The sequence below is a fragment of the Salvelinus sp. IW2-2015 genome, linkage group LG6.1, assembly GCF_002910315.2.
Source record: "Salvelinus sp. IW2-2015 linkage group LG6.1, ASM291031v2, whole genome shotgun sequence".
NCBI classification, from domain to species: domain Eukaryota; kingdom Metazoa; phylum Chordata; class Actinopteri; order Salmoniformes; family Salmonidae; genus Salvelinus; species Salvelinus sp. IW2-2015.
Genome location: NC_036845.1, coordinates 29,215,152 through 29,230,143, shown reverse-complemented (window position 1 = coordinate 29,230,143; position 14,992 = coordinate 29,215,152). Strand labels below are relative to the sequence as shown.

At 46.7% G+C, this 14,992-nt stretch overlaps 1 protein-coding gene across 3 annotated transcripts; it reads right to left on the bottom strand.

Moving 5' to 3' along the window:
• Positions 1 to 2,149: 2,149 nt before the first annotated feature.
• LOC111965406 (carnosine synthase 1) lies at positions 2,150 to 14,704 on the bottom strand. Of its 3 annotated transcripts, XR_011480068.1 has the most exons (10): positions 14,598 to 14,704; positions 12,693 to 12,867; positions 11,984 to 12,073; positions 10,664 to 11,112; positions 10,366 to 10,576; positions 10,094 to 10,179; positions 9,465 to 9,696; positions 6,863 to 7,140; positions 2,817 to 6,675; positions 2,150 to 2,761 (listed from the first exon to the last, which is right to left on the bottom strand). XR_011480068.1 is itself a non-coding variant. In XM_023989599.2 (9 exons), exons 1-9 carry the CDS (start codon positions 14,598 to 14,600, stop codon positions 5,110 to 5,112), a joined length of 3,090 nt encoding a protein of 1,029 aa, XP_023845367.1. In that variant the 5' UTR covers positions 14,601 to 14,704; the 3' UTR covers positions 2,150 to 5,109. The 3 variants fall into 3 exon arrangements, 2 of the variants coding, with proteins under 2 accessions (XP_023845367.1, XP_023845368.1); XM_023989599.2 differs by having other exon boundaries at positions 2,150 to 6,675; XM_023989600.2 differs by having other exon boundaries at positions 2,150 to 6,675; positions 12,447 to 12,867; positions 14,598 to 14,629.
• Positions 14,705 to 14,992: the final 288 nt, after the last annotated feature.

Below are 14,992 nucleotides of genomic sequence, written 5' to 3'. Positions count from 1 at the left end.
CTCTTTCTTTCTTTCCTTCTCTCTTGGAGGACCTGAGCCCTAGGACCATGCCTCAGGACTACCTAGTCTGATGACTCCTTGCAGTCCCCAGTCCACCTGGCCGTGCTGCTGCTCCAGTTTCAACTGTTCTGCCTGCAGCAATGGAACCCTGACTTGTTCACCGGATGTGCTACCTGTCCCAGACCTGCTGTTTTCAACTCTCTAGAGACAGCAGGAGCGGTAGAGGTACTCTGAATGATCGGCTATGAAAAGTCAACTGACATTTACTCCTGAGGTGCTGACCTGTTGCACCCTCGACAACCACTGTGATTATTATTATTTGACCCTGCTGGTCATCCATGAACATTTGAACCTCTTGGCCATGTTCTGTTATAATCTCCACCTGGCACAGCCAGAAGAGGACTGGCCACCTCCCATAGCCTGGTTCCTCTAGGTTTCTTCCTAGGTTCTGGCCTTTCTAGGGATTTTTTCCTAGCCACCGTGCTTCTACACCTGCATTGCTTGCTGTTTGGGTTTTAGGCTGGGTTTCTGTACAGMATTTGAGATATCAGCTGATGTAAGAAGGGCTTTACAAATACATTTGATTTGAATATGTAAGAGCAAACATGAATGAAAAGTATCTCTRAATTATACTGTAAATGTGTTGTCTCTTTGCTCCCTGTTTTTGTGAGACATTAACAATTGACTACTGCCACRACTTGAAAGCAGAGAAGTAGCCCATTACCATTAGATTGATCTGTTTTGGTACATTTATGTTAGGGTCATGTTTACATGCACACCATGAACAGATCAATACGGTGACATTTTTACTTTGTCATCATGAGTACCTCTGCTATATCAGCCACCACCAACACCCCTCCTATTAAACTAGTGGTTATTACGGTCTCATAACTAATATGCCTCATGTTGGTTCTTACCCGAGACATTGTGGCTCTCCTCAGATGAGCCATCCTTCCCTSCGCCCACCTGTCGTCATGGGAATGTCCATTCTCTAAGGTGCTGATCTTGAGTTGACCCGTCTGACTTTGGGGAATGATAGATGGGGTTTCACTTTACATTACAGTGCMCTTATTCCTGCATTGTTASACTGTACTTAGGGTTACTGCTGTAATGGAAAGTGTTAAAGATAATTACAGCAGATAATAATCGTATTAAGTCTGACCAAACTGATGACATGTAGCTGTGCAGTTGATTTTTTGCTGGCTTGTTTTGAGTCGAGAAAAACACTTYTAAAAACAAAACTTACTACTACTGTAGTACTGCTCAGAGCATAACACACAAAGCTAAAGTGAAAAGTTTGAAAGAGGGGATCAAAAATCAAACAAAATGTAATTCACCCTTTTCCAGCTTCGAGATAAACAAAGTGTGAAATAGAAAGGGGGGACAGCGTGGGAGGTGACAGATGGGAAAATAGGAGGGAGGACAACAGAAGAAGGAATGGGAGNGGGAGGACAACAGAAGAAGGAATGGGAGGGGGGGGGGTGGGTGCATTAAAGGCTTGAATTACTTCAGATTTTTTTTCCTGAAAAGAAAGAAAGGGGGAGGGGGTGTGAGAGAAAAACTCAAACAAATGTAAAACTAAGGTTCAGCACTGAAGTGATTTGTGAACGGAAGCAGTTCCGACAGTCACTACTAGCAACAGGACTGCATCTAAGACTGAAAACAAGCACAACAAAGAGAGAGAAAGAGGGAGAAGGAAGGCCATAGGGAGGAAGACAGAGAGAAGTGGAGAACTGAGAAAGAGTGAGAGAAAAAGTCCAAACACATGGATCAGGGTGTGTTTGTTGTTCTAAGGTTCACCACCGGTGTGATTTGTGAGGTGTAACTGAACCAGTTCCGACAGTCACTACTAGCAACAGGACTAGACTGCATCTAAGATTCAAAACAAGCACTACAAAGAGAGAGAAAGAGGGAGAAAGAGGGGAAAACAGGTTTGGCAAACCTGTGCCAGGCTATTGAAAAGAAACGACAAGCAAAAACAAGTCTCTCTTTCACTTAGTAAAATAACTGACTCGCTTAAATGTATAAATCACCCCATCTGTTCAAAGTGTGAAAGAGAGAGAGAAAACAGGTTTGAGACTGGTGCTTTGGAGCTCATACATCCTTGTCATTTAAACATTTTTCAATAAATCAAACAGAAAAGTTAAGAGTCTGTTGATTTGAATGTTTATTGTATTTTACATAACACAGGAAATGTACATTTACATTTGAATCAGAACAGTAGCTGAATCAAAACACTTGATCTTGATTCAAAACTTTGTTAAAGAAAAAGTAATTTCCACACCAGTTATTGTTTGTCAATATAACTAAGGAACAGAAAAATCACTTTAAATCTGTGTTAACTTTAAGGCCTTGTTCTCCATTGCTCGCATATGGTGAAATTATTTATGACGCATATATTTGTAAAACAATGTGTTAATCTAAACATTACATTCATATCTGTGATGTTACATATCAATAACACATTCATAATCAGATGCATTGAAACTTAACAAATAAAGCAATTAACAAAACATGACAACATGAACACATATTACATATTAAGTTAATACAAAAGTTTGGATTTGGGGATTTTTTGTTTTGGTTTTAGTRATGTAATCTGTCTCGGTTGTTTTATTCTTTAACTTTCCTGTCACACCTCCTTTTTGAAGAAAAGTCAGAAGTGTCTGCTACTATATAATTCCCAAATATTACCTCAGAAATACATAAACAATCAGAAACAGAAGAAGCAGGAAATCCTTAACCCWTGTCTGGGGGGGTACTGAGGGATGGCATCTCAGTTTCATCAAGCCTACTGAGTACACCTGACACCACACCGCAAATGCCACACCACAGACACTAACTGCCAAGATGAGGTCTTGTTCCGGGGTCAACGCATTTGCAATGGTGAAACTGCCTCAAATGACTTCCATAACAAAATAACACACTGCTAAGCCGGGGAAAAATGGGTGTGAGTATGTGGCGTAATTAAATCTCCATTTCCGTACTCTTTAAGTTACTTATTTTGGGGTGGAACAACCTTTCACCTCAACCTTGCTAATTTAGACATGAACTTTCMCACGACCTCTAACTAAGAATGAGGGAGGCAGAGTTCCAGAATTCCACATTTTCCAAGTAGTTCAAACGCGCCGACCCCGCAGACATCACCTCTGAGCCAGGATTTAGAAGGTTCCGCAATCAGCACCCCTGTCCACCTGTTCCAGCTATTGTACTGCTCTCCTCAAACCCCCTTCCTCAAAATCTTCTTCTGCTCTTCCTTCAGATAACTATTTAGCTAACAACACTGACCTACAGTATGTGTAATATAACAACCCCCTCCAACCCTGGACTGCTATGTGTTCAGTGTGCAGGCTATTAATCAACGTCTATGGCTGGATTATAATGTAGTAGGGTCGTTCCACCAATTAGGTGCCTTTTGAGTAGTGCAACTTAGTGAACAAAAAAACTTATTTCATCCATTTTAAGATTGTCGTAAAGAGCACATGTTCAACTTAATGAAAAACATCCATCTCAAAAAAATGACTATAGTAAGTGCCTATTAAAGGGACAGGGTTGACAACTTCATCTTAAAAATCAGCCATAAATCACCTCGTGACAGTGGGAATGGAAGCTTGTTGCGTGCAACAGGGAGGGGCAATTGTATGCAAGCTTCACAATAAAAAATATAAAAAAAATGTAATTTTTTCCCTTCTAAATTGTCTCTCTCTATGGGCACCCTTTGCGGGGTCGGTTAAATGGATGGTTCCGTTTTTCAAGGGAAATGGAAAGAGGGCCTGTGTTGCGACTTCTGCTTTTCGACGTTAACTTTTCGACGTTAACACGGCGACAAGACATCTTAACTCCTCCACATTTACTGGACTGGTTCAACAGTCCAAAGAGGACCTCCCCCGACAGTTTTTTTCTTCCCACCAGGACCAGAAAGAAAGAAACGCCACTCAGGTGTTTCTTTTAAGCCTATTACGTTAGATTCATCTATGGGTAAMAGGGTTGACATGTTATGCTCAACCAGCTAAMTKTTCCACAACAAAACACCAGAAAATGGCCAAAAAGAATAGAACCAGCTCATCCGTTTAATATATTTAAAAAATTAATAGTTTCACCAATTAGAACGAGAGATCAGTTCAGGCAACAGGGTTGACTTTAAAATTAGGGACGGGTTTTTTTGTAGCCTGACGACCCACACTAAATTATTCCGCTGCTCTGTCGTTCCCTACATACTTTAGTATGAGACTGCCATCACTGAAGTCGATTGTGGTGATGAGGGGCGTTGTAGTCATCAGCATTTGGATCGCCGCTAAATATTGGTCGCCAGGTATTTTACTTAAAATKAAATCACTAATTACATGAAATAAATAWTACTCTTCAGAAATGACTTTTAAATGGCACTTCATTTAATAGGACAGGCTTTTAAAATTCAATATTTGTGCACTACTTAAAATATCAAAGGGACACAAAAGGCACTCATTTTGTGRAACGACCCAGTTGAGTAGACTGCTGATACCACAACCTAATAGATAGCAGGGTTGGGTTCAATTCGAATTGAATGCTGTCAATTCAGGAAGTTAACCAACATACTAATTCAATAATTTAACCAAGGGCCTCTATTTTTTTTWATGACTTCTCAATAAAATGAGAAGTAGAAGCTATTTATTGAAAACGTTTTTTCAATTGTTTTATTTAAATCACTTCCTGAACCCTGGTAGATAGATACGACACCCATACCCTATTCTCGACTAATCACTGAAGATGATACCTTTTTGAAACTTGTATTCCTGAGATGGTCCCTAAAATTTTGAAAGGTAGTGAGATATGTTTTGATATAACATGAGTGTTTTTTTCTTGCTGTGATGTACCTTTTAAGCTAACTAAACTAACCCTTGCCCCTAGTAYAAAAAAAACACCCGCACAAAGCATACACGTGCTAAACATGGGTTCTATTCAGAAGGGTCCAATGTTAGGAACAAACATTTAGACAGGACTAAAACACATATGCTTCTCTGTCATGCAGAATAGGGAATCGATTTTTGTGTTATTTTGATCTGTGAGTAAAATCTAAACATTGCACCCTCCTGAACAAACCCCAGGTGCTTCTCCCACCTGACTTCCTGTCTAATTGAAGTGGGACAGGAAGTACCCCAGGTCGTAGCGTGGAGGACAGTGCAGGCCTAGCCCCTGGCAGATGGCGAGGAGGCGCTGGCGAGCGTTGGCRGCGTTGTGGGCGTCTCTCACCCCGACATTACAGAAGGGCTCCTCGTACTCCCCAGAGATCAATTCATCCTCCTCAGCCAGCTCGTTCAGCCACAGCGCCCCGTCCTGGTGCAGTCCTCGCAGGCGCTCAGGGCTGGCTGTGCTTCTCAGGGCCTGGAGGTGCTGGGACACCACAACCATCACCCCAGCAAAGTGGCCTCTGGCTGGGAGCGCTGTGGCCGAGGGCAGGCACGGACGCACCCCACAGGACACCATGAAGGCGGCCATCAGGATGTCCACGCCGTACAGCTGGCGGATCCAGTCGCGCAGGTAGAAGCCGCCCATGCGGGCGTTGATCTCGATGAGCCTCGGGCCCACCTCTGTCATCTTCAGCTCAACGTTGAACACGCCGTCTTGTAGGCCGCAGCCCAGGCAGGCGTGGTGCGCCGCGCGAATCAGCTGAGCACGCTTGTCCGGCGCCAGCCCCGAGGGCATCTGGGAGGCCGTCTCGGTGAAAGCCGGGGCACGGGTGGGGCCATTGTCGGACACGAAAGCGCCCTCCAGTCGCCCCTTGAACAGAACCACATCCACGTCGTGCTCTGTGCCTCCCACGTACTCCATGAGGGTCATGGCGTTGCCCCAGCCCAGGCCAATGCCAGGGTAGTCTGTCTCCTCGCGGAGGTCCCCTCCAATCCTCTCAAAGTGTGCCAGGCTTTCCTCCAGAGAGCCCACCTTCCTCACGCCCACCGCCCCGGCCCCATACTCCAGCTTCATGAYGGCAGGGAACCTCACCACCCCTACACTGGCCCCACCAGGCCCSCCCTCCCCCCCACTRGCTGCCTTCTCCAGATCCAGGGCGCTCTCCACATGGATACAGGGAACAGCATAGGAAGAAGGGGAGGGAGAAAGGAGGGGAGCGGAGGGCCGGAAAGTGCCGAAGGACAGCGAGAAGGACGAGGAGGCTGAGGCGGATGAAGAGGTAGGGGCGGTAGTGTCGGGTTTGCCCATTGCCTCATTGAAGAGATCCCCCCTGTCAAAATCGGCCATAGCTCTCATGCTATCCCCTTCCATGTTGACCATGCCGTTGACCATACCGTTCTGCTGTCTGCCTCTCCTCTCACCTTCTCTAAACTCAACCAGGCCATCCGCCTGACCGGAGGGTTGCTCAACACTGGTCAGGTTAGTCCCAGTAGACTTCAGTAAGCCCAGGAGGTGCCTGTGGGTGCGGCTCTTCTCCTTCGCAATGCGGATGGCCTCGGGGGGAGGCCCCCTGAGCCCCAGCCTATCACAGACCAGAGACGTCAGCACCACGCAGTCATCCCAGAAACACACGCAGCCATCAGGGCGGAGCCCAGAGGACAACAGCCAATCACAAATGCGGGAGCAGTGCTGGTCGTCACGGCGGTGGTCGGGCAGGTCTGGCAGGGGCAGGAAGTGGTCGACCAACTGGGAGGCGAAGTGGGTGGGGTCACAGTCCACCAGCAGGATCTGATTGGAGGGGAAGGAGTTGGTGAGTTCAGTTCAGCACATTAGCATAACTGGCTAACCAGTAACCATTAATGTGTCATTTAAATCAGACTTTGCAATGCAGTAAAATGCACTTCTAAAATAGTTGAAAAGTCTGTTGCGGAGATCTATTCACTTTCACTAGTTCATTCCCCATGTAGACATTCACCTTGAGTTTGTACTTTTTGGCTGCTCCCCAAATGAACTTCTTACTGTGTCCTCCAGCTCCCACCACCAGCACAGTCTTCTCCTGCATCAGGTAGTACTGGGAGCGGAGGAGGGGGGTGAGGAGGAGGGTGCCCCTACTCCACCCCTCTATCCCACTGTCACGTCCCTCCAGCCCCATCCCTTGCTCCGGGAAGGAGGAGCGGAGACAGAGGGAGGGGTGGAGGCCAAGGACAACAGGGCTGATGATGTAACCATCCATGGTGAAGAGGAGGTCTACGCCTAGGAGAGAGGGAGTGGAATGGAGGTAAGGAAAGGAGTGTGGAGGTAGAGAGAGACAGAAGGGAGTGGAATGAGAGGTAGAGAGAGAGAGAGGGAGTGGAATGGAGGTAGAAGAGAGAGAGAGGGAGTGGAATGGGAGGTAGGAGAGAGATGAGGGAGTGGAATGGAGGTAGAGAGAGAGAGAGGGGTGGAATGGAGGTAGAGAAGACAGAGGAGTGGAATGGAGGTAGGAGAGCAGAGGGATGGAATGGAGGTAGAGAGAGAGCAGAGGGAGTGGAATGGAGGTAGAGGAGAGCAGGGAGTGGAATGGAGGTAGAGAGAGACAGGGGAGTGGAATGGAGGTAGAGAGAGACAGGGAGTGGAATGGAGGTAGAGAGAGACAGGGGGAAGTGGAATGGAGGTAGAGAGAGACAGGGGAGTGGAATGGAGGTAGAGAGAGACAGGGGGAGTGGAATGGAGGTAGAGAGAGACAGGGGGAGTGGAATGGGAGGTAGAGAGAGACAGGGGGAGTGGAATGGGGTAGAGAGAAGACAGGGGGAGGAATGGAGGTGGAGAGCGGGGAGTGGAATGGAGGTAGAGAGAGACAGGGGGAGTGGAATGGAGGTAGAGAGAGACAGGGGAGTGGAATGGAGGTAGAGAGAGAAGGAATGGAGTAGAGAGAGAGAGGAGGAGTAGGAGAGAGGGAGTGGAAGGAGTAGAGAGAGAGAGGGAAGTGGAATGGAGGTAGAGAGAGAGGGAGTGGAATGGAGGTAGAGAGAGAGAGGGAGTGGAATGGAGGTAGAGAGACAGAGGGAGTGGAATGGAGGTAAGAGAGAGAGGGAGTGGAATGGAGGTAGAGAGAGAGAGGGAGTGGAATGGAGGTAGAGAGAGAGAGGGAGTGGAATGGAGGGAGAGAGAGAGAGGGAGTGGAATGGAGGTAGAGAGAGAGAGGGAGTGGAATGGAGGTAGAGAGAGGAGGGGAGTGGAATGGAGGTAGAGAGACAGAGGGAGTGGAATGGAGGTAAAGAGAGAGGGAGTGGAATGGAGGTAAAGAGAGAGGGAGGGAATGGAGGTAGAGAGACAGAGGGAGTGGAATGGAGGTAGAGAGAGACAGGGGAGTGGATGGAGTAAAGAACAGGGGAGTGGAATGGAGGTAAAGGAGAGCGGGAGTGGAATGGGGTAGAGAGAGAGAGGGAGTGAATGGAGGTAGAGAGACAGAGGGAGTGGAATGGAGTAGAGAAGAGGGAGTGGAATGGAGGTAGAGAGAGGAGGGAGTGGAATGGAGTAGAGAGAGGAGAGGGAGTGGAATGGAGGTAGAGAGAGAGAGGGAGTGGAATGGAGGTAGAGAGAGGAGGGAGTGAATGGAGGTAGAGAGAGAGTGGAGAGTAAAGAGAAGAGGGAGTGGAATGGAGGTAGAGAGAGAGAGGGAGTGGAATGGAGGTAGAGAGAGACAGGGGGAGTGGAATGGAGGTAGAAGAGACAGGGGGAGTGAATGGAGGTAGAGAGAGACAGGGGAGTGGAATGGAGGTAGAGAGAGACAGGGGAGTGGAATGGAGGTAGAGAGAGACAGGGGAGTGGAATGGAGGTTAGAGAGAGACAGGGGGAGTGGAATGGAGGTAGAGAGAGACAGGGGGAGTGGAATGGAGGTAGAGAGGAGGGAGTGGAATGGAGGTAGAGAGAGAGAGTGGAAGTGGAATGAGGAGTAGAGAGAGAGAGAGGAGTGGAATGGAGGTAAGAGAGAGAGAGGGAGTGGAATGAGGTAGAGAGACAGAGGGAGTGGAATGGAGGTAAAGAGAGAGGGAGTGGAATGGAGTAAAGAGAGCGGGAGTGGAATGGAGGTAGAGAGGACAGGGGGAGTGAAATGGAGGTAAAGAGAGAGGGAGTGAAATGGATGGTAAAGAGAGCGGGAGTGGAATGGAGGTAAAGAGAGCGGGAGTGGACATGGAGGTAAAGAGAAGAGGGAGTGGAATGGAGGTAGAGAGAGAGAGGAGTGAATGGAGGTAGAGAGAGAGACGAGGAGTGGAATGGAGTAGAGAGAGAGAGGGAGTGGAATGGAGGTAGAGAGAGAGGGAGTGGAATGGAGGTTCTAGGAGAGACAGGCGGCAGCTGCAAGGGTCAGAGACAGCAGCTCAGGGAGACATAGGAGTGTTGACAGAGTGAGACTTGTGATGGTATAAGTAGACCCATGTTTTCAGAGAGGCTTCGACATCAATCTGCAGTAATCTATATCAAGTCATAGATCAACTCAGATGGCTTCATGCTACATTAGAGGGAAAGCTTTGGCAGTGAGTCAACACACACACACACACACACACACACACACACACACACACACACACACACACCTATCATGTCGGTCTGGGCGCCCGCTCCACCACGCAGTTCCGCGGACATGCTTGACTCTGTTTCCATGACAACACGAAGGCAGGACAGGGCGGTGTCCGTTGCTAAGCGATGGAGAGAAGTTGCCATGGTAGGGTCAGTGAAACCGCACTCTAATAGGGTGGTCTCCAAGGACTGAGAGAGGGAGTGGCTGTGAGAGAGAGGGGTGTCGGACACACCCACTCTACACACCAACTGAGGGRGGGATAGAGAGCGAGGGGGAGGGAAAGAAGAGAGAAGTTAGTGAAAAGGTAATGGATTTCAAACAAACATTGCAGTTAATGTATATGGTCTTTTACAGGAATTTGTCTCACATTCCCAAGTTAGACATTTCCCAAGTTAGACATATATATATATAGCTCTGTAAATACACACGTACATACATACATCTATATATATATATATATATACATATATATCTATCTATACACATATATCTCTATCTATACACACACACAAATACATATATATATACACACACGCTATAGGTTTACAGTATTGAGGGTCAATACAAATTGTGATGCACATAGTCAACATTTCATTTCTCTCTCCTACCTCGTCCTCTCTCGTTCTCTCTCTCTCTTTCGCTCACCTTGTAGAGGAGAGGCAGGTCCAGAGGTGAGCGACTTACGATGGCACACAGTCTGAAGGACAGGTCTGGAACCTGAGGCCTGCAGTCTGACACACACACACAACAACTACTTCTTCACTATGATAACACCAAGAGGATGTGGTAATGGCCGTAGTACATCACATTGTACTAGAGTCCTTACAAGTCATGTGAGGATCACATTCAAATAATCATGAAAATAAGGTCCTTAAACCTCAAACTACCCCCATCTGTCCCAGACTCAAAGCCCTCACCGGTGTACTGTTCCCAGGTGCGGTCCTCTACCCGCGGCCCAGGCTTCAGTGGGGAGCAGTAGGCCTCCAGCAGCACTGCCTCTCCAGGGAGGAGCTGGGGCAGGAGATAACCTACCTTGGCCCAGACCTCATCCCTGTTGTTCCTAGACAGGTAGACAGGGGGTGAGGTTGCCTCGCCCACGAACGTCCCACCACTGCGCCTGAGCACCACCTATACACAAAGTGAAAGGAAAGCTTGAGGATGTGTGTACATTTACACAAAGGCTGACTAAAATATCCTCTAAGAAACAGGACATACACTCTCAGATCCCTTCATATCCTCAGACTCCAGGAAAGAGTCCACCTTGTTTCGAATGGAGTTCATCCCTCCCTCCACCCCCTTTTCCAGGTGCACCACCTCCACCCCTCCTGTCCTGCCCTCCTCCAGCCCCATCTGTCCCGGGGGCAACAGTAAGGCCAGCGTCGGGGGGCAGTGGATCTTGGCCTTTTGCAGCAGAACCCTGGCGGTCAGAACATCCCCCCAGAATCGACACAGTGCGCCAGAACCTCCGCTTGGGCAGTCTGTCTCCCGGGTCACTTCCTCCTCAGCCCAAGGGTCACATGACAGGAAGTAGGTGACCTTGCGAGGCGGGTTGAAGTTGGATAGGAAAGTGCGCCCTCCCAGGTCAAAGGTGACAGCCTTGTGGACCAGGAGGGAGGGGGAGGCGTGAGAGAGCCAGGACGGAGAAAGACACAGGAGAGCATCTCCTAGACAGAAGAAGAGAGAAATGGGTGGGGTAGAGAGAGACCGAGGGGGGTGGGGTGTGTGAAAGGGGTAAATGAGAGAGAGAAAGAGGGAGGGACAGAAGGAGCGGGTAATGGGGAAAGTGTGGTAGAGAGAAATTGGATTGGGGTAAGAGAGAGAGAGAGAGAGGAAGAGAGAGAGAGAGGAAGGGAGGGAAGAGAGATTCTTGACCGGTCACAGCTTTCCATGAAAATATAGAAAAAGGTCAAAAGTCATAGAAGCCTGTCAACTAAAGTGTAAAGTGTTTTGGTCTGTTATTGGTCATAACAGAGACAAAGCAGGAAGGAGAATGACTATTTATGTATAAATAGAGTAATGAAGGGCAGTGACAATCTCATCAAATGTCAACCTGCACTAGTGATCTTTTCCCTCAACCTTTTGGCCATCAGTCTAAAATTAGAGCCATCACTGTTAGACTCAGACCTTCTCTCTCTAGGGGGTGATTATGTTATTTGATAATGACACCAATGAATCCCATAAAAGGATTACCATTCCAACATTTATTTTCCCGGCGATCTGGCAAGGCAAAGTTGAGGTCCATAGATGGTGAAGAAAGCCTTGTTCAAGCGAACACCATTATGGGAGGCACTAAGGAACACTTGGAAGACCTCTTGGAAAACACTTTGGCACATACTTTGAAAGGAGGGGTGTATGTTTTAACTATTGCTCTGGCCAAATAGGCTTTTACATTGAATTACTGTCAGGCTTCTACAGGTTAGCACAAACTGGTACAGGTTGGTATAAAGTACCAAAGTATAAATATAACGGAGTGATTTACAGCCTGTTTGTACACATCRGTTGTGTTTCCTGTCTGGCTGCGTTCTGCTAGCGTACCTGGGCTCCGTTGGCCTGCCTCCAACAGCAGAGAGAGGTAGGGGAGGGGGGATCCCAAAACACAGACACACAGCTCAGAGTGACTCATACCTAGAAGAGAAGGAAAACAGTACAACAGCCATTAGTGGCAAGGTCAAATTCCCCATGCATCAGTGCAGCCCTTCACTATGTAATAGAAAGTAGTTAATGAATGTTAGCCAATACAAAAGTTAGGTCCAAAAACAACCATATAGGGGCCAGCAAATATGGCAGAAGGTCATCTTAGCTCATTGAAGGACCCACAACCTTATTGCTTACACCCCCAGAGTCCTCTGGCCCTTCCCCTCTGCAAACACTAAAAATGGGTAGGGGATAGGGGATAGGGGCTTGGGTCTTGCCTAGGGGTTGTTTTTGGACCAGGTAAGAGTAAACGGAAACACACCTGTTCACCTAGTAGCCCATTGACATATAGTACTAAACTCACTTGGTCTGGGTGACTCTGTGCAGGTTAAGATCCAGTGTTTGTGATAGGTTCACCTGGCCTGGGGGCTTAACTCAGGTGGTTCAAACATTCAGAGCGTTGCAGATAGAAAGGTAAGGTCATAGAGCGGCCACAATTCCCATTTCATAGGGATTGTAATAAACAGCGTCCAGTGTCTTTCTAGCCTGGTACATTTCTATCTGCGTCATCCTGTACGTTTCAGCCGGGTGATCGTAGCCCGGGTCTCACCCTGTGGCAGGTCCTGTGTTTCAGGCAGGTCGATCTCCCTCAGAGCCTCTTGCAGGGTCTGGAACAGAGCTACCTCCTGGTTGGAGGACCATACCCTCGGTCCCCCAGTAGCACATCCTCCTGGAGAGGAGGGGAGGYTGGGGACAACGGTGGTGGGGAGAGAGCTGAGAGAGAGCTGTGGGAGACAGGGTGTGTGGCGAGACATAACATAAATGTTAAAAGGATACATGTCGAGAGGAGGAGACGGAGAAAGAGAAGGGGTCGTCAAAGGGATTGTAAAATGAGGGAACAGATGGATGTTCAGGGAGAAAAGAGGGCAAAGAGGACAAAATGGTGATCCTGAGCCAGAATAATGAGCCATTATAGCTTACTACTGATTTATAAACTATCTACAAATAACTACTTATAAACCATTTACAAACCCTCCATTAACTGTTTTCCCTCGATGTAAAGCATGAATATGTCTGACCAAACTGTCTGAGAGGAACATGAATGTCAGAGTGCCACTGATACTGTTAAACACATGCCACTGGCAGCTGTGTGTGTACATCAAACCCATGTAGTAAACACACCCATTCATTAACACACACACACACACACACACAAAGTTATGGATGTATTGACATTAAACACACATTTATTCCAACAAAAGCATTGATTGATTGATATGTCGACCAGCAAACTTTGTTAAATACTAAGATCTCTCTCTTCTGGTTATATGGGTAATAAGATAATCAAATCAGTTGTATCCTTGAGGGGGGAAAAAATTATGTTTAAAGTTCATATTTATTTATTTTTATACAGAAAATTATATCTTAGAATCTTTGAGTTAGCTGACTAAAATCATTAAACGTGCATTGTAAAATTCTCCGTGGCTCCCTCTACTTCAATACCAGGTTGTGTGGGCGCTCAGATTAGATACGAGACAAACAAACCACATGCATTGTTATGCAAAACGATCACCTACACAGCAACGGCATTGTTTGGTGTGCAATCATGTGAGAACAATACACACGGTCCACTTGTTCTCCCCTTCAACTCTCGTCACCCTCTCTTTGTCCTCATTCCTCCTTCACCCCTCTCWCCCTCTSTTTGCCCATCACCAGATATGTTTATTTACATTTTTATTTTTTATTTTCTCTTCTATTGACCTAGACACCTGAAGGGTTATAACTTTGTTTAATTCCCACCATCATATACTTGTAGAGCTCCAGTAGTTTGCTGCCTCAGAGTAATATCTTGTCAAAGAATGCCAAGGTTTTCAGTTTCACATACTGTATAAGACATTCAATGGAACTATAAATACTTATTGGCACYGCAGAAAATACAGCCCCCACCTCTCGCTCAGCATTACTTGCACTGTAACCTATGTAAATCAAACTTGACACTCTAAATTTAACACGATACGCACAGACCCTCTGACACTTTCTCTCACACACAGACAACAGGCAGAACTGTAACGGTTCCCGAGATTAACAGTCGCAGCTGCCCTTCCCTCCAATCTCTCCCTATTCCTCTCTACAGCCTCGCTTCATTTACACCTAGTCCTTCAGTCTCTGCCACCCTGTCTTAGTCTCTTTCATTCTTCACTCTATCATCGATTCCCTCACAGACATTACTGTCAAACATGTATTTCAACACATTCATGTTSCACTCAATTGCATTTGCATGCTAAATACCGCAAAAACTACTCAAACAATTTCTAAAATGTAAAARAAAAATGCAGAGCAAGAAGAAGCAGACCTTTTATCATGCAATAACATACAACAACTACCACGTTCCCACAATTATAGGAGAAACTTTGCAGAGAAGCTAAAGAACACTTCCTTAAAATAGAAACATTGAAAGCCTGCAGATATAAGCTCACATCAATGTCCATGCAACAACTCTCCTGATTAAACTCACCATAGTGTCTGTAGTGACCAAGTGGCAACCTGGAAATGACAGAAAGAGAAAGAAAGTGAGAGGGTAAGGTAAGAGAGGGAGGGAGGGAGCAAGCTGGAAAGGGCCAGGAGGAGGGGGCAGAAATAGGAAAAGTGGAGCATACGGATAGCAGAGAAGAAGAGTACAAGTAAAAACATAACATGTTATAAAACCTGTCGGTTTTCTTATGTAATATATTGTAAAAAGCCCACGTGAGCCTAATAAATCTAAGTGGCAGTATTATTAGTATGGTGACCTACAGGTTATTTATAAACAAACACATTGTGAGAGCCAAGGCACTTCCATAGACCTTGGTTATCACAGGAATACCAACCTGTTGTTCTGTTGTGATACCCTGCCATGCAAATGATGCTACG